This window comes from Pseudophryne corroboree, chromosome 6, assembly GCF_028390025.1.
Source record: "Pseudophryne corroboree isolate aPseCor3 chromosome 6, aPseCor3.hap2, whole genome shotgun sequence".
In the NCBI taxonomy this organism is placed as follows: Eukaryota; Metazoa; Chordata; class Amphibia; order Anura; family Myobatrachidae; genus Pseudophryne; species Pseudophryne corroboree.
The window spans coordinates 488,148,025-488,175,529 of NC_086449.1; the positions used below are offsets into that span (position 1 = coordinate 488,148,025).

Here is a 27,505-nt window from a genome sequence, read left to right on the forward strand (position 1 = left end):
CGTTGCCGTTTGGGCTTTCTACGGCCCTGAGGATTTTCACCAAGGTAATGGCGGAAATGATGGTGCTCTTGCGCAGGCAAGGAGTCACAATTATCCCATACTTGGACGATCTCTGATAAAAGCGAGATTGAGAGATCAATTGCTGAAAAGCGAGTCGCTCTCCCTGAGAGTGCTGCAGCAACACGGCTGGATCCTAAATTTACCAAAGTCGCAGTTGATTCCAACGACTCGGCTATCATTTTTAGGCCTGATTCTGGACACGGTAAAAAAGAGGGTTTTTCTCCCACCGGAAAAAGCCCAGGAACTCCAGAACATGGTCAGAGACCTGCTAAAACCAAAAAGAGTGTCAGTTCATCAATGCACTCGAGTACTGGGAAAAATGGTGGCGACCTACGAGGCCATCACCTTCGGCAGGTTCCATGTGAGGACGTTTCAGTGGGACCTTCTGGACAAGTGGTCGGGGTCCCATCTACAAATACATCAGAAAATAAGCCTGTCCCCCAGGGCCAGGGTGTCTCTCCTGTGGTGGCTTCAGAGTGCTCACCTTCTAGAGGGTCGCAGGTTCGGCATTCAAGACTGGGTTCTAGTGACCACGGACGCGAGCCTCCGAGGATGGGGAGCAGTCACACAAGGAAGAAATCTTCAGGGACTATGGTCAAGCCAGGAGGCTTGTCTACACATCAACGTGCTGGAATTAAGGGCCATATACAACGGCCTACGACAAATGGAGAATCTTCTTCGCGACCTACCCGTTCTGATTCAATCAGACAACGTCACAGCCGTGGCTCATGTAAACCGCCAGGGCGGGACATGGAGCAGAGTGGCAATGGTGGAAACCACCAGGATTCTTTGCTGGGCGGAAAATCACGTAAGCGCTCCGTCAGCAGTCTTCATTCCGGGAGTGGACAACTGGGAAGCAGACTTCCTCAGCAGACACGATCTCCATCGGGGAGAGTGGGGTCTTCATGAAGAAGTTTTTGCAGAGATAACAAGTCGTTGGGGACTTCCTCAAAGAGTCATGATGACATCACGCCTCAACAAGAAGCTTCGGATGTATTGTTCCAGGTCAAGGGACCCTCAGGCAGTAGCGGTGGACGCCCTGGTGACACCATGGGTGTTTCAGTCGGTCTATGTATTCCCTCCTCTTCCGCTCATCTCAAAAATATTGAGAATCATAAGACGAAAAAGAGTACAGACAATACTCATTTTTCCGGATTGGCCTCGAAGGGCCAGGTATTCAGATCTTCAGGAAATGCTCACAGAAGATCCGTGGCTTCTTCCTCCCAGGGAGGACCTGTTGCAGCAGGGGCCCTGCGTGTTCCAAGACTTACCGCGGTTACGTTTGACGGCATGGCGGTTGAACACCAAATCCTAGCTAGGAAAGGTATTCCGGGGGAAGTCATCCCTACTCTGATAAAAGCTAGGAAGGAGGTGACGGCGAAACATTATCACCGTATCTGGAGGAAATATGTATCTTGGTGTGAAGCCAAGAATGCTCCTACGGAAGATTTCCACCTGGGCCGTTTTCTCCACTTTCTACAGACAGGAGTGGATATGGGCCTAAAGTTAGGCTCCATTAAGGTGCAGATTTCGGCCCTAGCAATATTCTTTCAGAAGGAATTGGCTTCTCTCCCAGAAGTCCAGACTTTTGTAAAAAGAGTGCTGCACATCCAGCCTCCTTTTGTGCCCCCAGTGGCACCATGGGACCTTAACGTGGTTTTACAGTTCCTTAAATCACACTGGTTTGAACCTCTTCAAACGGTTGAATTAAAATTTCTCACTTGGAAAGTGGTCATGTTGCTGGCCTTGGCATCTGCAAGGCGGGTGTCCGAATTGGCGGCTTTGTCTCACAAGAGCCCCTATCTGATTTTCCATGTGGATCGAGCAGAGTTGAGAACTCGTCCTCAATTTCTACCTAAGGTGGTTTCGTCGTTTCATATGAACCAACCTATTGTGGTGCCTGTGGCTACGGGTGACTTGGAGGATTCCAAGTCCCTTGATGTAGTCAGGGCCTTAAAAAATTATGTAGCCAGGAATGCTCGAGTTCGGAAAACAGAGGCACTGTTTGTCCTGTATGCGGCCAACAAAGTTGGCACTCCTGCTTCTAAGCAGACTATTGCTCGCTGGATCTGTAACATGATTCAGCAGGCTCATTCTACGGCTGGATTGCCGTTACCTAATTCGGTAAAGGCCCATTCCACTAGGAAGGTGGGCTCTTCTTGGGTGGCTGCCCGAGGCGTCTTGGCTTTACAGCTTTGCCGAGCAGCTACTTGGTCGGTTTTAAACACTTTTGCAAAATTCTACAAGTTTGATACCCTGGCTGAGGAGGACCTCATGTTTACTCAATCGGTGCTGTAGAGTCATCCGCACTCTCCCGCCCGGTCTGGAGCTTTGGTATAATCCCCATGGTTTAGATCAGTCTTTGCTGTTTTGTTCATACTGTTAACTGGTTTCGTATATGTCATGTTGTATGGTGTGGACTGGTATGTATCTTGCCCTTAGATTAACAAAAATCCTTTCCTCGTACTGTCCGTCTCCTCTGGGCACAGTTCTTTAACTGAGGTCTGGAGGAGGGGCATAGAGGGAGGAGCCAGTGCACACCCATCTAAAGTGTTTTAGAGTGCCCATGTCTCCTGCGGAGCCCGTCTATACCCCCATGGTCCTTACGGAGTCCCCAGCATCCTCTACGGACTAGGAGAAAAAGATTTACCGGTAGGTTTAAAATCTTATTTTATTTCACATTCTTAAGTCTTAAACATATGGTGTGCATTTTTTATTAAAAAGTAAAATGGAATTCTACTAAGTATGATCTAATAACTCAATGGTATATTGTTGTATGGTGTTATAAAATCTATAATTTTCTGGCTAGTATAGTCATCATTGTATGGGTCTATATTCGATCTGTCGGGAAATGCATTTTCAGCACCTGTCAAAACATTTGCAGATGAAAAATCTGCCAGACAACTGACCTGCTTTTCCATGCAGCGTACATCTTGGGACATTTCCTTTCATGTGCTCAGCAATAAGATAAGCAAGGAAACAGATGTAACATGCATTCAACATCTGCACAACCCCTACGTATCTTTAGCGTTCCGTATCTTTCACATACCTAATGCTGGGCATACACTACAATTATCTGTCAGATAATCTGCCACATCTGGCTGGTTGGAAAGAAAATCTGGTAATGGATGAGAGCAAATGACAATGACCGATAATTGTATAGTGTATGCCCAGCATTACCAACCTGGCCCTCCATGGTGAGTAGTATTGTGCTACATGGTCCTACAAATTGGCTTCACTTGGCTACACACAGGCAGCACCAAGAGCTCCAGGCGGGAAGAAAATGAACAGCAATTATCTAGAAAGTTGAGCATTGGTAAAATTATATTTTAGGAAGATTAACATTCTGTAATTAAGGGTATGTATTTCTTAATAGGTCAGTTTTAAACCACACACATTTATTTATTTATTAACAGTTTCTTATATAGTGCAGAAAATTCAATTGTGCTCTGCATTTTGGAAACAACAGTGATAAAACTGGGTAATTACAGACAGGCTTAGAGATAGGAAGGCCCTGCTCGCTAGGTTACAATCTGTAGCACATTTAAGGCCATGTAAGCGACAAAAACATCTCTGTAATGTAATTGGAAATTGTATTGTTTCTAGTGTTTTGAAGTCATTTCAGTTGTGTGTGTGCTGGCTATCTCTGTTTACAAACATTCAAGCGATAAATTGATGTCATAGGTTTGAGAGAATCAAGTCACCCACTCTAGGCATCATTGCCTTCATACCATACAAATGTCTTATTAAGTTGACATAAATATTTTGTTTGCCTACTAAATACTTGCATTTTTCTGGGAGTCAGTGTATAGTGGTACAAATTGCTTTATGCAATTTTCCTCAAGAAAGTTACAATTTCCTGACTAGAATGTTAAATATATAACACATAGGCTCAGATTTATCAAGCCTTGGAGAGTGATAAATTTCACGAAAGTACCAACCAACCAACTCCTAACTGCCATGTTACAGGCTGTGTTTGAAAAATGACAGTTAGAAGCTAATTGGTTGGTACTTTATCACCGTGAAATTTATCACCCTCCAAGGCTTGATAAATCTGGGCCTAAATTCATTATTGTTCCTATTTGTGTATATACATCCATGTAGAAATTTTAGTAATGTATAAACTATTCGGTAGAGGTTCCTCTAACCAGATCTCAGCAGCAAAAGACTTAAGCCGGGTACACACTAGTTGATGTGTGTACCGGCGACATTGGCTGCGGTGGGAACCCGGTCACACACTTGCCGATGCCAGTGGGGGAAAACGGGGCTCATGCTGCAGCTCGTTAACGAGGTCCTCCCTCGTCAGAACTGTTCAGATGAGGGAGGGGGTCGTTAACGATGTGTGGGAGCGCGCAAGGTTAATGATGTTGAGTGTACGCATAGGTTTGAGAGAATCTCAACGAGAGAGTAAAAGATATCGCTCAGAATGGCCCTTCTGAGCGATATTTTTTACTTTCTCATCTATTGTGTATGGAGTAGGTTATCTTAGGTTATTAATGTTTTTGCTATGTATATACTTTGCCAAAAAGACTAATCTTTGAATACAGAGAAGTGTATAGAATATGGACATACAGGCATCTACATAGATGCTGAATTTTGCTTCATCTGATATGAAGATTAGGATGATTCGTGCTTAGGGCTAGGAACGTGAATCATTCACTGAGGTGTATGATTCATTGAAGTTCTGATGTCACTTAGTTTTGTTTTCTTCAAAAGTGTTTTTATTACATTTGTATGGTAACAAAGTACAAATATCAGAATAGTAATAAAGAAATGGACATTTGTAAATAAGATGGTGGAAAAGTATAGACTTGACATAGTCATTGATTACAAATAAGTGTCAAAAATATAATAAAATTGTAATGAACATGTAGAATCCACAATGAGAATAATGCAGAACAGAGTAAGTATCCAAATATAACTCCTAACATTGATTTTGACACCTTTAGTACACTAGTTAAAAAGAGTGTGGTTACAGTAGGATGGGTGTACCTAGTTTACCCCAAACCCAGTCCTTACCCTAAAATAGCCTTGAATTGGCAGCCATGCCTCCCAACTTCCTGTGAGAACAAATGTGCTGATTGGCAGAACAGTGCCCCTTAATCCGGACTGTCCTTTCTACATTGGGACAGTAGGGAGGTATGGTATAGTGAAAGTATTTTAGAAATGACAACTGTCACCAATTTGGTTACCATGGCAAATAATTATATTACAGGTTGAGCATCCCATATCCAAATATTCCGAAATACGGAATATTCCGAAATACGGAATTTTTTGAGTGAGAGTGAGATAGTGAAATCTTTGTCTTCTGATGGCTCAATGTACACAAACTTTATTTAATACACAAAGGTATTAAAAATATTGTATTAAATTACCTTTAGGTCGTGTGTATAAGGTGTATATGAAACAAAAATGAATTGTGTGAATGTACACACACTTTGTTTAATGCACAAAGTTATTAAAAAATATTGGCAAAAATGACCTTCAGGCTGTGTGTATAAGATGTATATGAAACATAAATGTATTCTGTGCTTAGACTTGGGTCCCATCGCCATGATATCTCATTATAGTATGTAATTATTCCAAAATACGGAAAAATCCGATATCCAAAATACTTCTGGTCCCAAGCATTTTGGATATGGGATACTCAACCTGTACTTACCTTACAAATGAAAATGTATCTGAAATGGTATTACTTTACTGTGCCTTATGATGTAATGTTGACTGTGATATTTCCTCTTTGCAATCAAGGCAGAAATGAATCATGTTACTTGTGATTTCTTCTCTATGGGTAATATATATAAGTTCTTTAATCTTTTACACTAACATTCAATTCTCTCAATTTCTGTTTATCTTTGCGACTGCTGATTCTCTTGTGGGGAAAAAGCAAATCTTCTAGAGCAATGTAAGTGTTTGTGCAGTCAGATGCACTACTAAGCAGCATGTTGGACAGAAAATGGTGTGCTTTGCTGCTCATTGGCTTGTCAAAGTGATAGACTTTGTGTTTGCTGTGCCTTTTCCCTACCCACATTATGTTTCCATATTGTTGTTTTACTTGTGTATTGATTTGTTAAGTATTCATTTTGCACCTATGGGTTCATTTATTTAGTATATCTTTATTTTAATTGCTGTTGCCCTTGTGTGGTATTGAAGACTGTGTGTGTGTGTTCTTTTATGAAGTTTTATTTTTACATGTTATTAATATGCAAGCTTTTATTTACAACGCAGTACCACAGCCTCCAACTATAACTCACCAGTCTCCGAAAAACTATGTTGTGGATCCGAGGGAGAACATTTTGATTCAGTGTAAAGCAAAAGGGAAGCCCCCGCCCAGGTACGTTTGTCCTTATTGTGCTTTTTTAGCAGGATAAATGTCAAGTGTGTCAGTGTAATAGTGTCTGAAAGCTTTAGACCTACTATATTTCTGACTCGCAGACATGTTCTTTATCTGCTGTCTGAGATATGTGCATGCAAATCTTAATTTCTTCAGCACAAACCCAAGCATTACTAAGCTCCATTACATCAGGATAAATCACATCACACTAATGGGAATTGCAATAGACATGTGGCCTACGGACAGGTCTGTGCTCACTGAGATTATTTTTCAGAAATGATGCAGGTACAGTAATTGAGCTAACCAAAAAGAAGGAACTATGGCCCTCATTCCGAGTTGTTCGCTCGCAAGGCGATTTTAGCAGTATTGCACACGCTAAGCCGCCGCCTACTGGGAGTGAATCTTAGCTTCTTAAAATTGCGAACGATGTATTCGCAATATTGCGATTACACACCTCGTAGCAGTTTCAGAGTAGCTTCAGACTTACTCGGCATCTGCGATCAGTTCAGTGCTTGTCGTTCCTGGTTTGACGTCACAAACACACCCAGCGTTCGCCCAGACACTCCTCCGTTTCTCCAGCCACTCCCGCGTTTTTTCCGGAAACGGTAGCGTTTTTATCCACACGCCCATAAAACGCCGTGTTTCCGCCCAGTAACACCCATTTCCTGTCAATCACACTACGATCGCCGGAGCGAAGAAAAAGCCGTGAGTAAAAATCCTATCTTCATAGCAAATTTACTTGGCGCAGTCGCAGTGCGGACATTGCGCATGCGCACTAAGCGGAAAATCGCTGCGATGCGATGAAATTTACCGAGCGAACAACTCGGAATGAGGGCCCATGTGCACTGCAGGGGGGGCAGATATAACATGTGCAGAGAGAGTTAGATTTGGATGGGGCGTGTTCAAACTGAAATCTAAATTGCAGTGTAAAAATAAAGCAGCCAGTATTTACCCTGCACAGAAACAATATACTGTATCCCACACAAAACTCTCTCTCCAAATGTTATATCTCCCCCTCCCACCTGCAGTGCACATGGTTTTGCCCATCTGCTAACAAATTTGCTGCTACAGACAGGTCTGAATTAGGCCCAATGACCAGGGAACCCTAGTGATATACAATACCATACCATAATGATATAGGTATCTTTGATTTTTGATTAACCTGCCGACACGCAGATTGGTGTAATAGTAATATTTAGAATGAACTGTTATAAAATAATTGAGTGTATCAACAACCAGGCAGAGATGTAAGCGGGCCCTGTTCACAAGCTTACAATCTATTGGAAATTACAGTTTTATACAGGAGAACTAATGCCAGATTCCTTGCTTATCCAATCAAACTGCAATGGAGGAAGTGTTAGTGAGGCTACACAACAGTTTTTTGTGTGACTTGTGTAGAGAGGATAGCTACGAGGCAGGAGAAGACTATGGGCGGTATCCTGTTACAGGAGATAAAACATCAGGTGCAAAATGTTATTTTTACACGCTATCCAAATAAGATCGCCCATACAAAAACAGCTTTCCTCCGGAAAACACACGGGTTCTGTGTAACAGGGCTGTTTCCGGGGATTTGGTTTCTCCTGCCCGAGGCAGGTGAAACAAAATCCCAAATAACAGCGGCAACCTGCAGTGTCCCCATGCCCGCCGCAGCAGCAGGCTGGAACTGCAGGGAGGGTGCCGCAGCCTGGGAGCCTGCAATCAGCGCTAGGACCCCCGACAGGAAAGCCGGGGCAGTGCCGTGACCCGCATCCACCTTCTTCTCCCGCCCCTGGCAGCGGTCACATGATGGGAAAGCGGACATGTCACCGGGGGGAGTCGGAGGTGGAGTGCTGCACCGGGAGCTGTCAGGAGCGGGCACCCGATGGAGTACAGAAAAACCCTGATAAGCCACAGCTTGTGTCGGCTTATCAGGGCTAATAGAATAGCCGTGGGCGATATCATTACCCACGGTAATGGACCTCGGGTAATTGGATATCACTCCTATGAATCACTAATCAAAATAATTAAATCACCATTATGAATCTAATTGCCAGAGGGGTATTTAGAAAGACAGTGAAATATTGTGGAACTTGATAAGGGTGTGAGGCAAGGCACATAGGTAAGAATTTGAGTGGCAAGGCACATGGGTAAGGGCAGGGGGGGGGGGTTCTAGTTAGCTGGAAACCTCCTTTCACCACAGCCTGTCCAGTGGCCACTACATGCAGTACAAAGGACGGAATGCAGCTGCTGCACATGCCCAGTGGCAGGAGATTCTCCTACCAAGTCTGCTGTGTGTGTGTGTGTGTGTGTGTGTGTGTGTGTGTGTGTGTGTGTGTGTGTGTGTGTCTGTGGAGCTGAGTGCTCAATCATTGCACCCGAGAGAGAATCTGGTCAGTGACTTACCATGATCATTTGGCCTGCATATGTTTGAAATACTGTATTACATAAACTGCACTATGTTTTGGGCAGACTATAGCTTGTTACATGCTAATTATGCATCCTTCATGGGCTGACGACAATCGCTGTAAAATCTAACATTTGGAAACACCCCTCCAGAAATCCTGCGTTTGTACCTGAGGCACCAAAGCGTATAAATAAAAGGAAGTAGTGAGACATAATAATTAACGGGATACATTATTTGGGGCAGTGACATGGTGAATGCAGCTTCTGGATATACAGTAGCAGAAGATTGTTGCTTATGTCCCCAGATGCTGCTCAAGGCTTATTCAACTGTCTTGTTTAACTGTTACTTCCCATCACTTTGTGAGTGAATCGCTTAGAAAGGAAACCACAAATGCATCCATGTAAAACTGTAATTTCGGAGCACAGCCTTCTAATGCAGCCTACTCGGATTCTGCAAATACTGCTAATATGTAAAACCTTTATTAGACCTTTAATTAATGACAACTGTTCTATTTAAATTATTGCCTCGTTTATCTCTCAACTGAGAAACTGTCAGTAAAAGGGCTCTCATTTCATGTTTTACACATTGTTTTTATTTTTTATTTTATTTTACATTTGGGCATGGGTGCATAAATGTCCCTTGATGGCACAGAAGTATCCCACTGAATGTAGAAAGATTTCATGTATCTCATGTGGTGTAAGAATGTTCCTATTTCGTGCACTAAAAGATCTTTAAAACACCCAGTAAAACAGGTAGTCATCCATGCAAATTATCCATCCCTGGAAATTGATCATAATGTTGCCCCCTGCTATAAGAAACCTCATTATTGCTTCTGCACACTAAATCAGGCACTTTACTTCTGCTAGCTCACTCACTCCATGGAATATCCTGATTGATCCATGTCCTGCCAGCTCCTCTTCCCATGTGGTGTCCGTAGGCTGTCAGCGACATTATTCTGGGCTACTTTCTCACTGTGTATTTGGCCTAGGAATTAAAAACAGAATTTGCATACAACTCAGTATGTGCTCTTTTATTATTTTAATTACATTTACTTTGTATACGCAATATGCTTGTACAGATGTGTCCTGTTACATCCTTGCTGCAGTCACGCTAAACAGCCCTTGAAGTCGTGCCATGCCGTGGTGGAACTCGGTAGCGCAGAGCATCTTTTTTTGTATTTTTTCAAGAAAAATGCAAAGTAATGTGATAGGATGCACAAACAGATTCTGCTGATTAAAATGATATGCAGCATGCCTATATTCTATGTGCAATTGCAGCTCTATCTGCATCCGAAATACCTTGTTACAGTGTTTCCATGAAACACTATAGCATAGAATTTTGTATGCAAATACAATCGCAGTCACACACAGAATATAGTCATGCTGCATATCATTTTAATCAGCAGAAACTACTTGTGCGTACTATTACATCTAATACAAACATAAAAAATGATGCTTGGCATTACCGAGTCACACGGCACTCACACATCTGTACCTAATATTGGGGGTAATTCCAAGTTGATCGCAGCAGGATTTTTAAAAGCAATTGGGCAAAACCATGTGCACTGCAGGGGAGGCAGATATAACATGTGCAGAAAGAGTTAGATTTGGGTGGGTTATTTTGTTTCTGTGCAGGGTAAATACTGGCTGCTTTATTTTTACACTGCAAATTAGATTGCAGATTGAACACACCCCACCCAAATCTATCTCTCTCTGCACATGTTATATCTGCCTCCCCTGCAGTGCACATGGGGGGTAATTCCAAGTTGATTGCAGCAGGATTTTTGATAGCAACTGGGCAAAACCATGTGCACTGCAGGGGAGGCAGATATAACATGTGCAGAAAGAGTTAGATTTGGGTGTGGTGTGTTCAATCTTCTATCTAATTTGCAGTGTAAAAATAAAGCAGCCAGTATTTGCCCTGCACAGAAACAATATAACCCACCCAAATCTAACTCTTTCTGCACATGTTATATCTGCCTCCCCTGCAGTGTACATGGTTTTGCCCAGTTGCTATCAAAAATCCTGCTGCGATCAACTTGGAATTACCCCCATGGTTTTGCCCAATTGCTAACAAAAATCCTGCTGCGATCAACTTGGAATTACCCCCATTGTGTGCATTAGCTATCATAGTGATTTCAGAATTATATACTGGTTAGTCAAGTTATAAAGTGGCAGTCATGTTATAAGAGACAACCAATGTAGCTATGTAGACTTTTGCAGCAAGAAAAACTTTTTATTTTTTAAATAAATGCCTTGCATTTTGCTGCTTTCTAAACCACACTACCCAGGACAGATGCCTCAGTTTGCTTCTTTATGCACATGGGGCCTAATTCAGATGCAGTTGTTCTTGCTGCTCCTGTTGCTATCCTTTGCCGTATGCAATTGTGATTATATGCTAATATGGGCAGAAGCTAACCTGAGCATAGGGACGCCCACTGCTATCGCATCATTTCCATCTGACGGCGTATAATTGCTGATGCATCTGTACCACGTTGCAGAGTCGGAGTAACTCTGTAGACACGCAGGCTGAGCTGCTCTCCAGGGATGCAGAGGGCTCTCCAGTAGCAAGTATGATCACAACTGCAAATTAATTCACACCCAGAAAATGGCGTCTGAATGGCCATGACACTCCTGCATCTACCAGACTACTCCCGGTTACCACCCCCATACGCTGTCTTCCTGTCCCTGACTAATTCCTCATTACAACTGGAATCGCATTTTACTCGCTGCACGTGTGCACTGCCGCTCAGACGCATGCTCAGTAAGAAAACATCGGCCAATTTGCGTACAATAGCAGCTTAGCAAATGCATCTGAAGTAGGCCCATGGTTTCACTTCACTTAATCGTCAGTCTTTAGAATATATTTGACATGTAACAATATCAAGTATAAATGACATGAAATATGTTTATTGGCATCCTATTTTTGTGTTTTAGCTTTTCGTGGACTCGCAATGGCACCCATTTTGACATAGAAAAAGATCCTTTGGTGACAATGAAGCTCAACTCAGGAACCCTTGAAATAAATATAATGAATGGAGGAAAGGCAGAGGCTTATGAAGGGGAATACCAGTGCTCTGCCAAAAATGACCGTGGGACTGCGGTCTCAAACAATATTGTTGTCCGACAGTCTAGTAAGTGATTGGAAATCAGTCCATTATTTCATAGGCAAGAAGGTACTGTTCATGTGATAAGCATTTGCAAACCTTACATTATTTAAGCCTTTATACTGTATTTAAAATGTTTTTTATTTATTATTAATTTTATTTATGTTTTTTACTTTGATTTTTGATTACTTTGCCATATATTTTAAAATCGTGGTGTTTTTTTTTAATGCTTCTTCCTTTTCAATATTTATTTTGATACAAGTTTTGCTGAATCAAATACATAGCTGTTAATGTCGCAAAAGAATATCCATTCTATTTTATTTTTAGCACTGCATTTTCTGTTTAATTCTCTTACTTTTCTTTTCTTTGATTAAAGACATCTTTAAAATCCTCAAAGCCATCTTATTAGAAGGTAACAGCATATCACGTAAAGCTCTGGTTAAGTACTGCATGGAAGCACAAACTGTTCCTCAAACTTTCCTATTTGTGGGACCCCCAGAACATCATCTCCCAGAATGATACAATATCAGTATTGAGATTGTAGACAGAGATACCTGAAAAAAGTAAACCTGGGTAATGTAAAACATTATCACTGTGCTCTATTGTGCCAGAAATTATTTTGATACAAATTACAGTAATTGGTGAGTTGAATCTGTAATGACAATTTCTCACACTTGCAAAGAGAAATATGTTTTAAAATCTCACCTTGCAATATAAAAAACAGCATAGTAACTGTTAGCTTAGTAAGGTGTGACATCACCTTCATCCTCAGTTCTTATTTAGACAGTATTACGGAACTGATTACATAATGCAGCCGCTTCGATCAGCTTATGCATTTCTGTTCTACATTACCCATTGTTTATTTTACATTCACTGAAACGCCCTGTTCGCCATTGCACAAATACCCTGTATGTCATGACTACAAATCCTCTTTACTCTCCTTTTTTCTCAAGCCATTCACTGTATCATCCAGATGTTCTGTCCTTGATGAAATGTTCTTTTTCATGAATGTGGCTGCTCTCTACGTTTACAGAACGCTAGTTATTCTTCTTGTTCACATTAGATTGTAGGAAACTCCGCAATTTAGAAGTAATTGGAATTTAGTTGTTTGTTTATACAGAAGTATAAATAGACGATTTTAAGAGTACTGTAATTTATTTATTGTCCCATTGATTTGGGGATTTGGGTTGTTATAGCAGGCATAGGGAAATGCTGCTATTAGCTGAAGTCAGATATAGACACGTTGAGAACACAGTGTGATTCTTACTTTAAGGATGTTAGAGACTTCAACACACAATATTGCATTTCCTACACACTGGAATAGAAAGACTGAAATGGAAAATCTCAGTTTGAGGACTTTCTTCACAGTGAGAAATGCACTTTTTATACAAATTACTGGAAATGCACTTTCTAAAATGAGCTTTAAGTACACATTCTAGAGGTATACTACTAAATGTGTGGAATGCTGGACATTTTTACTGCTGGGCCTATGCTACGGTTAGCTTTAGTTTTTGCATACAGACTTAGGACATACAGAAGAAAAACAAGAATGACATTTTAAGTCATGAATATATCACATCCTTTAGCAACCTTGTGGAGAATATAAACACTGGCTTGTCCACATCAGTCACCTGTGGCCTGTCACCGTTCCCCTTGCACTACATCTCCTGTTCTAAAGCTGTTCTGGGCTTTATGTGAGCCCAGGCCACAGGAGTCTGGTGAGTGTCACAAGACACTTACATAGGACATGCAGCAATAATGATTGTGCTTGTATGAAATAAGCAAGACCCTCTTTCCTGTCATATAATGGTAATGATCATTTAACGAGCTGGTAGGCAAATGTGACATAGGAAGGAAGAGCAAGAGTATACAGTAACCTGGTGTATGATACATTATATAGATATACATTTTTATTCACGGTTTGTCTTTTATTTTTGCAGGGTCACCACTCTGGACCAAAGAGAAAATTGAGCCCATTGTAATCCAGCAGGGTATGCCTCTGGTCTTACCATGCAAACCTCCACGGGGTTTACCACCGCCTATTATATTCTGGATGGACAACTGTAAGTTATTTACTGATTGTTGCCTACTCTTATTTAATATCTACTGTATATGGCAACCTAGTATTAATCCCAGTAGAGATGTACTGTACTTTCCTATTTCCAGTCATGATACATATGACTAGGACAAGTATCACCTGTAGTTTTTAACTTGCCAATATCATTCCATCTGGCTTTACTGCATTCTAAGTACATTTTATTTTTTAATTTTGGAGAATGGTGTTAAGAATTTGTTATGACTGCAAATTATAATAACTATATTTTTTTTATATGGATTATACATTATGAGCTGAAGATAATAAATAAAAACATAACTTTCCTATTCTATGCACATTGTTAGCATTGCTCAATTATACCCCTTACAGACCTATATGCCGGGTCTGATCTAGGTTAATGAACACGGTTTCCACCCATGTTACAACTTCTCAAACCCCTTTCACAGCACACATTGGACCTGGGTTATTCCCGGGTCATCGCCTCTCACACTGCACCCGTGTCTGCTCTGCAAAACTGTGTGAGTCATTAAAAGTGGATGTTACAGGCTCATATAGATGACTCATGAAAAGTGCGCACTGATGAGCATTTAAACATTCTGGGTCGAGTAACCTGGGTCCTCCCTTTCACACCGCAGTGTATCCAGCCCGTAGTCATGACCATGGTCGCAAACCTGGGGCATTTAACCTGGATTGACCATTTCACACTGACACACAACCCGGGTTTACACAGCAATTTCCCAGGTCAAATGCTCGGTGTGAAAGGGGTATTAGTGAAGTCCTAACATTATGCTCATCCAGTCATATAATTATCAAATGAGTGCTTCAACCCCTTCAGGTAAAAGTTATACAGGTTGAGTATCCCATATCCAAATATCCGAAATACGGAATATTCCAAAATACGGACTTTTTTGAGCGAGATTGAGATAGTGAAACTTTTGTTTTCTGATGGCTCAATGTACACAAACTTTGTTTAACACACACAGTTATTAAAAATATTGTATTAAATGACCTTCAGGCTGTGTATATAAGGTGTATATGAAACATAAATGAATTGTGTGAATGTAGACACACTTTGTTTAATGCACAAAGTTATAAAAAATATTGGCTAAAATTACCTTCAGGCTGTGTGTATAAGGTGCATATAAAACATAAATGCATTCTGTGCTTAGATTTAGGTCCCATTGCCATGATATCTCATTATGGTATGCAATTATTCCAAAATACGGAAAAATCCCATATCCAAAATACCTCTGGTCCCAAGCATTTTGGATAAGGGATACTCAACCTGTATTACGTTGACACTAAGAACCAGGTTCAGCTTATTTTTGCCAATTACTAGAATACAAGGATGTAATGGATACCCTGATAACAGTTATTGATCAGATTGGATTGGTCAAACAACAGATGAGGGGTTAAAATAGACTTGCCAACTCTGCATAAAATAAAAATATATCCAAAGTCTCCAATAAGGGTTCATCTCATTTACTTCTTTATAACAGAGAGGTAATTTTATTTCATGTAATGTATGTACAACAGAAGGTACATCTGAAACTGACACATGTACTGTATATAGTGAAAGAAGGAGAATATTTCAGAAATCAATTCTTCTTTATAATGGACAGTTACAGTGGCGTAACTAGAGGCTTGGAGGCCCCTGGCAAACTCTCAAGGTGGGCCTCCTATTTCATTTCTATAAACCCTGAGGTCTACATATTTTATCACATCCGAATAATCTCTGTATCATGCATATTAGAAATATGTGAGATGGTACAGCAAGATAGTGTCAAAGCTTTGTAAATGTATCAGCTCCCCTTACCCAACTGCTAATCGTCATCAGTGGCAACTGCTGCCCCTGGGCCATTCATAGCATGGAGAAGGGTGATTACAACATACTGTAAATAACCATACCTTTAATGTTACAAGTGATATGTGTGATAGCTACCTAACACCTGGAATTGGCAGCACTATGTTTCACAGCCGTGGGTGCTCTCAGGAAGCAGTACTCAGCTTCAGTTCTCCTTCCTGTATAAGCCCGCCCCCAGACTCCCATTGACGGGCTTATACAGGAAGGAGAAGTTGAGTGCTGCTGTGTCCCGAGTGCAGTTGCGGCAGTGAAACACACAGCAATGCCAATCCCCGGGGCCATCGTATCGTATTTAGTCTACAGTACTAAGTGACTGATTTTTGGGGTTAGACCCCTACACCTTGTGGGCCGCTGAAGATTTGCTAGTTTGACACCCTGTAGTTACGCCACTGGACAGTTACCATTAATATGTAAAAAGTACACTTTGAGATTTTTTAATTTCATATAATTTTTTCATTTCAATTCAAATGTAAGAGGCAAACCTACAAAACATCACGAATATGACAATAAATAAAATATGGTATTTGTAAATTTATAGCAGATTCTGACTTGGTAATATGTGTCACCTATTTCTGTACAGTCTTCCAGCGCTTGCCTCAGAATGGAAGGGTTTCACAAGGTCTAAATGGTGATCTTTATTTCTCAAATGTCCAACCAGAGGACACTCGAGATTTTTACATCTGTTATGCAAGATTTAACCTTACTCAGACTATCCATCAGAAGCAACCCATTTCCTTAAAGGTTTTGACAAGTAAGTTGGAATATTTTTTTAACCACTTATGTAGGTAAAGCTGTACTATCACGTTCTGGGAAAATGTTACTGTTGTACTCCTCCATCAGCTCCTCTCAGGATCTCGGCTACAGCCTTATTGATGTAGCGGCTGGGTAGGCTTACTACTGTAGGTAGTACGCAGCTTTACCAAATTAGTCACCTTTGTACAAACAAATGTGAAGTGTAGTCCAGAACTTTATTACCATTTTTATACCATTTAACCTTCTCCGCTTCAGTACAGCACCAAGGCTTAAATTGTGTTCCATAGTGTAGTTCCAAGTTTAGCGGCTGTATCTTTAGTTGTAGACGTTGACCACACTTTGCTGTAGTACGGCTCCTTTGTTAGTTTACTACTTTTTTTTTTTTATAAATAAAGCTAAGCACATAATCTGAACCTCAAATCCATCATATTAGGCAGTCACAAGTCAGTCCCTTCATATTGGATCTGTTCTGTCTGCTGATGACCACGTGTAGTCATTTGCTAAAAGGTCCTACTACCTTAATGAATAGATCTGGGTAATGTGTGCTAAAATTAGGTACAGATTTAAATGTGGGCTGATCAGGATTTTCATCCCTCACATGCAGATGGAGTATATTCAATTTGAAAAACAGAGTAGTGAAGCTTATCGGTAGCATCTACTATAGCTGTTCTATTTAGTCTACAGGGTTAGTGACATAGGCCGACCCAATCCCTTCTGCTGTTGATCTAATATTTTCACTAAAATAAAAATGTTCCATATATATGTGTGGGTTATATATGCAAGGTTTCTTGACACCTTAGGCAAAACTTCAGCCTGTGCCTCCCCCCAAGCCACACACCAGTACCCACTCTCCAGTCCCTCAGGTGAGGTAGCATCTTAGAAGTTCAACAGCTGCCATCCACATTAAATTTAACAAAGATGCATCTCTCAGAGTAATCCTTAATTTTGTAATGAGCAGACTAAGTACCCCCAGACCCTAGCGCCCTAGGCAGCTGCCTAATGGTTGAGCCGGCTCCGTATATATGTGTGGGTTATCATAATTTACAGCTAGCAGGAGGGATGAAAAAGTAGTCTGATATGTATGGTATACATTATAACACTATATTAGTCCAATATTCACACTGCACAAACAGCCCAGTTACATTAGAAAACACAATGAAGCTCATATCAAAGTAAAAATGCAGACCTGTGTTGCATCTCTGTTTGTGTCATTTGGCCTTTGAGTACATTTCAGAGTACACACCAACTTTGGAATTGTCTATGTAAAAGAGGGATGTAGACCACTTTTGTGGCTTGGTGATTTACCCAGCAATATGGTACAATGACTGAAAGCATCAAGGTCCTACTTACGAACAGTTCAAAAGCACATTTGAAATTTTTACTAAATGTTTACTTTATTTGTCTTAAATTAATGTGGAAAGTCCGCAGAAACGTGTTTTCCTGTAATGTGTGTGCTTAGAAGCTACAAAAAGCATTGCATTGAAAGTATAGGCCAAGCCTCTGTTTCCACAGCTTCCAGTGGTATGAAAAAATGAAGTCCATTTACGAAGATAAACATTTTTTCTATGAGTTTATGGCTTCATAAATGCCCCATACCTCATGATACACACTGCTCCTCTCATCTGCTATCTCACATGTAAAATCCATGAGTGTTGTGCAAAAACAGGCACATTTACACACTAGGAGGATCAGTTTTCCACTTGAAAAATGCTGTATAGTATAACACCAATACAGAGTTATTATTGGAAAATTAGAAATTTTGTGGATCATTGGAGAATTGTGAAATGCTTGTAAATGCTACATCGCTGATCCAATTACAGTTAAGCTGGATACAGACACTATACAATGTAAAAAAACGATGCAATTTTACTAAATCCCCAAACACACGATATAGACCGTACACACTATGCCATCTTCTGAACGATGGAGGATTGTATCCATTTACTAGTTTCTCCTGTACAGTATGTGCGGTTGTGTGTACAACAAATGGGAAGATGTGATGAATGATGGATTGGGTGTAAACAGTATAAGATGGTCCTTTTAATCCATACCTCCCAACTGTCCCAATTTTGTCGGAACAGTCCCATATTGGCCTGTCCCGCGGTGGTGGGGGCAGTGGGAAGATTCCCTGCCATTCGCGGAAGTTGGGATAATCTCCCGGAGTGCTGGGCATTCCCCCACAGTGACGGAAACGGGGGAGTGACTTGTGGTCTCGGCATTCCTGTGAAGCCACCCTTTTGAAGAGGCCTGGGTCCTACTGACTAAATGTTGGGAGGTATACCAATCAGCCTCAGGACAGTATATTGGACGACAGATCTTATAGTGTGTACCCAGGAACACTAATTTGGTAATGCTGCTGCTACTTGTCTTTTGTGCAAGCAGATCTTTTTCACTAAACATAACCTCTAAAGGACCCTACACACTACCCGATACCTGCCGACGCTGATATTGGCGGTGGCGGGGACCAGGTGGGGGGGCCGGCATCGGCAAGTGCATACACACTTGCCGATGCGGCCGGGACAGGCAGCGTCAGCGGGAGGAGGGGGGGGGGGGCTGTCGTTACGAGGACATCCCTCATCTGTACATGTTCAGACAAGGGAGGGGATCGTTAACGACATTTAGTGTACACACTGGACGAGGTTGTGAAAGATCTTGCTCAGATTGGCCCTTCTGAGCGAGTTCTTTCACTTTCTCGTCTAGTGTGTATGGGCCTTTGTGTAGCCTGCAGATTCCCTTTTACATTTTGTTTCTGCAGAACACTGCCTGCTCTGACTATACCAACACACGTCATAGACATCAGTTACATTTTGATATCCCATACTGAGCAATAAAGGTTAATGATACATTGCTTTTTATGTACATACAAATAAGTTCCTAAAGATACTAGTTCTAGTTTTAAAACTTCTTTCCTTATTAGAATGCCCTATAAATAAAACTATAATAGTCTTTAAAATGAGTCTTTTCAAGGCCAGATTAATCTCATGCTCTGATCTTCTTTATTGTCAAGAAAATCTTGACAGATGCGCAGTCTCCTCACAGTAAGGGAAAGACATGTATCTACTACTAGATGGAAAGCAGCGGCAGTGCTGTCTGCGTTATTTTGTGTTATACTGTAGGCTTCACACCTGTCTGCCAGCACACTGGTTGCCTTCTGTCTCATTATAACAACCTATGTTATAAAGTCTTTCCAAGTTAAGTTGTAAATGAGCCTGGAAACTGACTGTGAGCTGTGCAGTAATCATATAGATGACTGAAATATCCCCATTAATTGCAGTAAAATGTAACTATATTCATTATGTGTTATTTAGGATTGGAACCTGCATCCTTTCATGCTTTTGCACACTGTAAATATACCCTACTGTTAGAAATCCTAAATGAGCCAGTTTATATAATCACTGGCCACAGATGAGAATAGCCCCTCAATGTGTTTTCTTACGTTCTCTCTCTTTTACTACACCTGATGCAGATACGCCCAATGATTCAGACTTGCTATTGTTTCAATGGATTACATGGTGTTGTGGTTAAGGACATGAACCCAGCACTATCAGTTGTTTCTGCATAGGGTGGAGGAAAGGGGAGGGACAAAGATCTAATGTAATACTCAAGGTGCTGTTCTCACCTGTGGTCAGTGAGCTAATGGCTTATTTACAGTTAGCATACGGTCTTCAACTGCATGGCATGTCATGCCATCTAAACGGTTTTTGGTTTTCAGTGTTGGATTTTTATATTGTTTTGTTTTTATTTTAAGCACAAATTACACTTCCCATGATATTAGTCCACCATGAAAGATTTCAGTAGCCCAAAGAAAATTATGCTGCTGGGATCTGCAATATTTAATCTCTCAGACGGGTTAACACTGCAGCACTTGCATGTCTGATAGCAATATAGTAATCTTTTTTTACTTTCTCGGTTCCAGAGTGGGATTAATTTCTATATTTAGATTTTTAAAGTTAATACTTTTATATAAGGTATTGTATGTTTTTCTTTTAAAAATATTATGATAATGTTTTGTACTGTAAATGTTTTGAAAATATGCCATAATACTTGTCTAAGTCAATGGAAGATTGTAATCATGCTTTTTTTCTTTTTAGTAATAGTTTTAATTGCTGCTGTGAAATATTTATGCTATTCTTTTTTTTTAGTGGATTCTTTGAATGAAACTATAGCTGCTAATTTAACTGACACTGATTTTTATGGTGGTGAGTTTTGGTAAAATAAAATATTGATTAGTATCTACCTTAATATTATAATTAATAATCAACTTCTTATCTTATTCTTCTAACATATCAATAAGATATTTAGTCTTCCTTCTAAACCCATTTACAGTTTTCATAAATTACTCCGTACTTCTTTCCCTTAGGACACTTTTATTTAAGTAACATTAATAAAAAATAATATTTGATAAATACACAATATATATATTATAGCATATAGGGTCTAAAGAATTAGTTAAATGTTATAAAAGAGGTTAATTTTCAATAAAACACAATATTTAAGACTGTATATGTTTTCTTTTAATGGCGTAGTAATTGCTTATTCGCTGATGAATGAAACGGTAATCTTTCCAAATTAATGCTTGGGGGGATATCCAGTTAGCCCCGGTAATTTACCGGGGCTAATTGTCCTGCCGGGAGCTTACTAATTAGCCCCGATAAACCGGCCGCAGCCTATCTGGGATTTTGTTTCACCTGCCTATTACATTTCCCTCTATGTTTCTATGTTAATGTATGTAAGCTTATTTAGCTATACTGCTAAGCTTGTAAAAATCGTATTCACATACAGTATGTATGTTACATGTTTTGCGGTTTTCTGTAGAATCAAAATATCTATATGTACACATTTGTCCTCATATGTCAAACCTCAGTACCCGTATGCCATGCACCAGGAGGTGCCTGACGTGAGTGAGCCGCAGCGTGAATTACTTTTTCTTAAATTTATCTCATTCACACCGCATACACAGTGAAACATCACTCAGACTGTAACAGAGATGCCAAGCTGTAACTTAAACCACATAGGAATTCATTTTAAATATGTACAGTTACAGATAAAAAGCACAACGGAACTTGCCACGAAAAAAGCTGCGGCCGCTGCATCATAGCACTTCACATAGAAACTTAGGGATATCCTATTATCCCCGGTAATTTACATGGGCTAATTGTCCCGTTGGGGGCTATCTAATTAGCCCTGATAAGCCGGCACGAGACACGGCTTATCGGGTATTTTGTTTCACCTGCCTCAGGCAGGCAAAACCAAATCCCCGGAAACAGCCCCGTTTTCGTGTGAAAAACGGGGCTGTTTCTACCGAAAACACACTGGTTTCACTGAACCTGTGCGTTTTCAGGAGAAAGGGCATTTATTCTACAGGTGATCAATCAGGATGGCCTGTAAAAAAATAATAATCGGTGAAACATCAGGAAAAATCGCGAAAAACATAAGTTTTTCGCACCCGATGTTTTACCAGGGCTAACAGTATATCCCCCTTAGACTCATTAGCACACAAGTGTCGCATATGATATTAATCTGTGCACTCTCATTAAGCATTTTTTTGCTTGCAGTTATTTATTTGTGCGACTAAGACGCAGCTCTTTCACATTCAAGTGAAAGAGCTGCTCAGTGCAAGCCGAGTCGCACAGGACCTGGCATTCCAAGATGAGCTCTTTGCCGCGACTGTGGCAATAGTGTATGAGGAAAGATCTGTATGTAGAAAAATACTGAAGACAAGCATCAGCACAAGAATATTTTTTTACTTCACATCTGACTAAATTTTTCACATTTGTTGCAAGTTGGTCTTCTAACCGGGTACTGCTTTATTAAACCGATTATTTTTTTATTGTAATCTCAGTTGGAAATATTACAGGAAAAAGCTTCGATTTTTTTTACTTTTCAATTTTAATTCTGTAAACTTCAGTTCCACAAGGGTAATATTTCCGTTTTTTAGTGAGATGAAACGTCCCAGTGTTCGCATAATCAAGCTATGCAGTATTTCATATTCCCTCTCCAAGCCATTGCGTAGAAGCCTACATAAATTAGGCTCCACAGGGGGGTGGCTCATGCTAATTATTCTATGAATCACACATATGATAGATCATTAAAAAATATGGGTCTGTCACTGGTACTTACTAATTTTTGCGTGAAGGATTTTTGATTAAAAAGAAATAAATGAGAAAAGTCTTAAAACCTCTTCTACTTTATACCGTAGAATCCAATAAAAATAAATCTCAAACCTGTTGCTCATGTAATTCATTGGAGTTAATCCTGGTTTCTTTATAGCGTTTCCCCAAAGGTAAAATGCATAATAATATTAAATAAACATTTATGGAAACATCTTTGCATGTCTGGTTTAATAACTTTATACTACACCTTTCTAGAGTCTGTTTCCCTTAACTCCTGTCTGATCATTCCTACAAATAGTCTTAGTAGTTATTTTTGTGCCATATGAAGAGGATTTTGTAATGATTTATCTTCTATTGTTTTAATCCTTTAGATAGTCCAGTTGATAACAGAAGTCCGACTTTTTTGGTTCCAACCGGCCATAGAAGTAATAAAACGGTGTTAAGAGAGGAAGTTCTTATGCTGGAATGTATCGCTGAAGGACTGTAAGTTGCTAGCCAGGAGAACTGTACTGTGCTGTGTCTGGGTTTGTGGAATAACTATACAACCAGCTAGATAAAAGTCATGTTAAAGTCACATGTAAAGCTTCTGTATTAGCTACAGTAGCCATGTAAAATAATAATAGTCATCGTCACCCACTTTGTTTAAAATGTGCAGAATACACTTCTTGGTTTTTTTTTCCATCACTTTTTATCACATTTATATTTTTGTTTCCTCCACAAATATTACATAAGGTGTGTACACACGGTGAGATTTTTTCTTACGATTTTGACTATCTAGTCAGAATCGTAAGGAAAGTTAGTGCAGATCGCAAGGTGAAAGTCACCTTGCAATCCCTATACCGATGCACGGTCGGCATTGCAAGCCTAGATAGACTGTGCAGGCAAGTCAATTTTTACTATCTCGTAGAAACTATAGTCAAAATTGACACTTAGCCAAAATCGGACAAAGCCAGTATAGCAAGCACAGTCATCATATGCTTGCAATACCGACCTAATCCCTATCGCACAGTGAGAATCAGGGTTAGCCCGAATGTCACCGTGTGTATGCACCTTTACAATCACTCTAATTTATGTGAATAAATATAGTGCTATCTCCTTACTTGCCGTGTAATGCAATATGATAATAATATTAATTCATTAGGGCACAGACCATTACTGCACAATTAGTTTATCATGTGGTACTTTATTAACTGCCAAATATACTTAGATATGAGTCATACCCCTTTTCCACCAAAAACTCAGGTCCGACTCAGGTAATTGAACACGGTTTCAAGCTGTGTCACAGTGGATTCACGACTTCAGAAGGTTTTAGTGGAATAAAGTCTAATAGCAATGACCAGAGGGGGTGTGTTAGTTCCGCACAAGGTTTAACTTGTTATTGTGTAGTGGGCAGGTCTCACAACGGAGTGTATGCCTAATACCGACAATTGTGATAATGGTTTGTAGTGTACAGTGTAATTTTATCAGTTGGTGGTGCTCCCTGAGTCAGTAGGCCGTAGACTATGTACAGAGAGAAAAAGAAAGACTCTTTGCTGGGGCAGTCTTGTAGTGTGATTAAAATGTAACTTTTAATCTCAGTTATTAAAATTTTATCAATCTCTTAAAGGCAGGAAAATTTTTAAAGTTTAAAAAGATATTGGTGTTTTCTACACCAGAAATTTGTCCACTCTTCATTGGGGATAGATTCCTAGGATGACTTAAGTAAGCCAAGGTGAAAATATTAACAATTAGTGTAAGGGGTATACTCAGTCTTGCTGTAATGTCTCATAAATCCATAGTAGGCGGACTGTTTGTTACCCCCGGGGTACTGGTAATAGTATGCAGTAAGTGTACTGTACCACTTAGTGAATTGAGCGTGATGGTTTGTACTAGATTCTAAAGGTGAGTACGATCATAAATGTGCCTGGGGTCAGCATATAGTCCCTAGATAATGGGCATGAATTGGTTGTCCAAGTCAGACAGTCTCTCACCTTGGTGGTTCTTTGTCTCAGTGTGTTTAGACTTTTTTTTTTTCTTTTCCCTTAGTCTAAACCATCAAACTCATTTCATCACACTCAGTGGTACAGTCAGGGCCGGTGCTAGGGTGTTCGGCGCCCCCCTGCAAACTATAAATTTGCACCCTCCAATATTCCTTTGGCGCACGCCGGGAAAAGGGGTGTGGTCTCACAAGTAAGGGGCATAGCCACACAATAGTACCCCCATTAAAAATTAAGCCATAATGTAGCACAATCTTATTCATCTTATACGTAATGCCCCCCCCAGTAGTAGTAGCGTCCTTATACGTAATGACCCCCCAGTAGTAGTAGCGTCCTTATCGTAGTGCACCCCTAGTAGTAGTAGTGTCCTTATACGTAATGCCCCCCCCCCAGTAGTAGTAGCGTCCTAATACGTAATGCCCCCCCAGCGGTAGTAGCGTCCTTAAACGTAGTGCACCCCCAGTAGTAGTAGCATCCTTATACATAATGCCCCCCCAGTAGTAGCATCCTCCCCCCAGTAGTAGTAGCATTGTTATACGTAATGCCGCCCCAGTAATAGTAGCGTCCTATACATAATGCCCCCAAGTAGTAGTATCGTCCTTATACGTAATGACCCCCCCAGTAGTAGCGTCATTACACGTAATGCCCCCCCCTGTAGTAGTAGCGTCCCTATATGTAATACCCCCCAGTAGTAGTAGCGTCCTTACATGTAATGCCACCCCCCCAGTAGTAGCGTTGTTATATGTAATGCCCCCCCAGTAGTAGCGTCCATAAAGCGCACGCACAGACATACCTCACACACACACACACACACACACACACACACACACACACACACACACATATACACACACACATTTCTCTCTCAGCCTTCACTTACCTAAGCCAGTCTCCCTCTGTACACTACAGCAGCCTGGTCCATGTAGCTCCGCCCCTTCTGTCCCATTTAGCCCTGCCCCTTCCATCCAGTGTAGCTCCGCCCCCTTCTGTCCCATACACAGCGCTGTCCTGTCACACAGGTGAGGGGGGGGGGGGAGGCTTTTCCTGCTGCAGGCGCCGATGCCAGTGCCTGTCATACAGTGACAGGCACAGCAGCAGCAGCAGCAGGGGGGGCAGGACGGCGCAGCAGTGAAGAGATGCACAGCAGGGAGAGCGCCTCTCCGTCCCAGCGCCTCCCTGCACTGCATCCCTTCGCTGAGCGGGTAGCGCCGGGCCTGGGTACAGTACATACTATTGCCAGACATTCCCTGTCCAAATGGAAAACATGAAGAAGAATAGCTTCTGGTTTACAATAGCTGGTTTTGTAATCAGAGATATTGCCATAGTAATGTAAAATCTTACACAGATACGGCAAAGAAGTCTTAGGACGCTCAACAGAATGTCGTCTACAAACATTTTTCAATTGCTTTCCCCGACCTGCACTGTGGTGATATCCAGGTTTGCTTAGATGAGAGCAGCCATTGGTTCAATCACCAGAGCAAAAATCAAGGGGGATAAAGGACATTATTGTCAGGAGAATCACAGCTTCATCTGGCAGATGCATGTTGTGACATATCAGTCTCTTCACAGTGAGGGATAGAAATGTATCTGCTTACTGATTGTGGAAGGTCTAATTTAGGCTATGTTTCAGAGGCTGAGTAAATCAGAGTTTGTGAGTGACTGCATGTATGTGGCAAATGAAAGGGGGTTGGCAAGGGTAATCTCCAAACATCAGCCATGAAGTACTACAGTTTGTCATAGTTTCATTTCCCACCATATAGCTTATATGTTTCCATATAGAGTCATATATACACTGTGTTTATCAAGATGTTCACAACTTTATAAAGGGGCTACGAGCCCCGAAACGCTGGATTTGACATGTGATATTTTTTAAATACATTTTCATCACGTCTGAAGTCCCTGAGTGCCGCTGTCCATTTCTTATATATATATATATATATATACTGCATTCAATACAAGACGGTGGCACTCAGAGGCTTTAAACAATGGTAGTGTGTATTTAACATCAAAACACCAATGTTTCGAGGCTCGTTGGCCCCTTTGTCAAGGTGACAAAGGAGTCAACGAGCCTCGAAACGTTGGTGTTTTGACGTGAAATACACACTACTATTGTTGAAAGACTCTGAGTGCCGCCGTCTTGTATTGAATGTAGTGCACCAGAGGGCAGCGGAGCCAGATGAGAGCTTGGAAGGAAGAGTGCCAGTCCACTAATGAAGTGTGTATATATATATATATATATATATATATACAGTATATTATGTTTCTGCTAATGAACTTTGACAGACACACATCGTGCTATTATCACCCTCTATTGCTATTTCGGTGAAGCCACTTTACCACCCCGGAATCAGTAAAAGTTAATTAGTGTTCCTTACGTTCAAGCATTATTGGTCCAACACTTTAGTTGGTCATTTTTACTTCCGTTCTTTCCGAGAACTATCTTCAGTTGAAGAATATTATCTGAAAAAAGCGATCGACCTTTTATATGTAATACATCAGTTCGTTTTCAGATTGTCTCAACCCGACACTTCTAGTGATTTATTTGTATACCATGCTTTCTTAAAATTATTGATAATGTACCCCTGAGGAAGTCCTTTGAGACTAAACACATTGGGTTCTATGTTCATTCGATTTCTGTATCACCATTCGAATAATAGTCCATCCAAGAAAACTGCTTTATTCAACTGGAAAGATTTGCTCTGTACATTTGTGAAAATGTGTATTTTTATACATTTTTGCCATTTTTGTATGGAATTGTGAATAAATTTTATGTATATCGTAATTTTAAACTTTTAATAGCTTTTTATGTTATTCTTAGTGAGATGATATACTGTTTGGATTAACTATAACAGCGCCCTCA

At 40.6% G+C, this 27,505-nt stretch overlaps 1 protein-coding gene across 14 annotated transcripts in view; it reads left to right on the forward strand.

Annotated features, from left to right (window-relative positions):
* Nucleotides 1–27,505, forward strand: part of NRCAM (neuronal cell adhesion molecule) — a 327,854-nt gene that overhangs the window by 211,926 nt on the left and 88,423 nt on the right. For 12 of the 14 annotated variants that reach the window (XM_063927298.1, XM_063927305.1, XM_063927301.1 and 9 more), the window contains 7 exons: nucleotides 5,948–5,965; nucleotides 6,289–6,394; nucleotides 11,714–11,910; nucleotides 13,824–13,946; nucleotides 16,384–16,554; nucleotides 20,699–20,755; nucleotides 23,041–23,152. In XM_063927298.1, coding sequence (XP_063783368.1) covers nucleotides 5,948–5,965; nucleotides 6,289–6,394; nucleotides 11,714–11,910; nucleotides 13,824–13,946; nucleotides 16,384–16,554; nucleotides 20,699–20,755; nucleotides 23,041–23,152 — 784 coding nt within the window. The remainder of the gene's footprint in view (nucleotides 1–5,947; nucleotides 5,966–6,288; nucleotides 6,395–11,713; nucleotides 11,911–13,823; nucleotides 13,947–16,383; nucleotides 16,555–20,698; nucleotides 20,756–23,040; nucleotides 23,153–27,505) is intronic. The other 2 variants (XM_063927302.1, XM_063927304.1) reach the window with 2 other exon arrangements.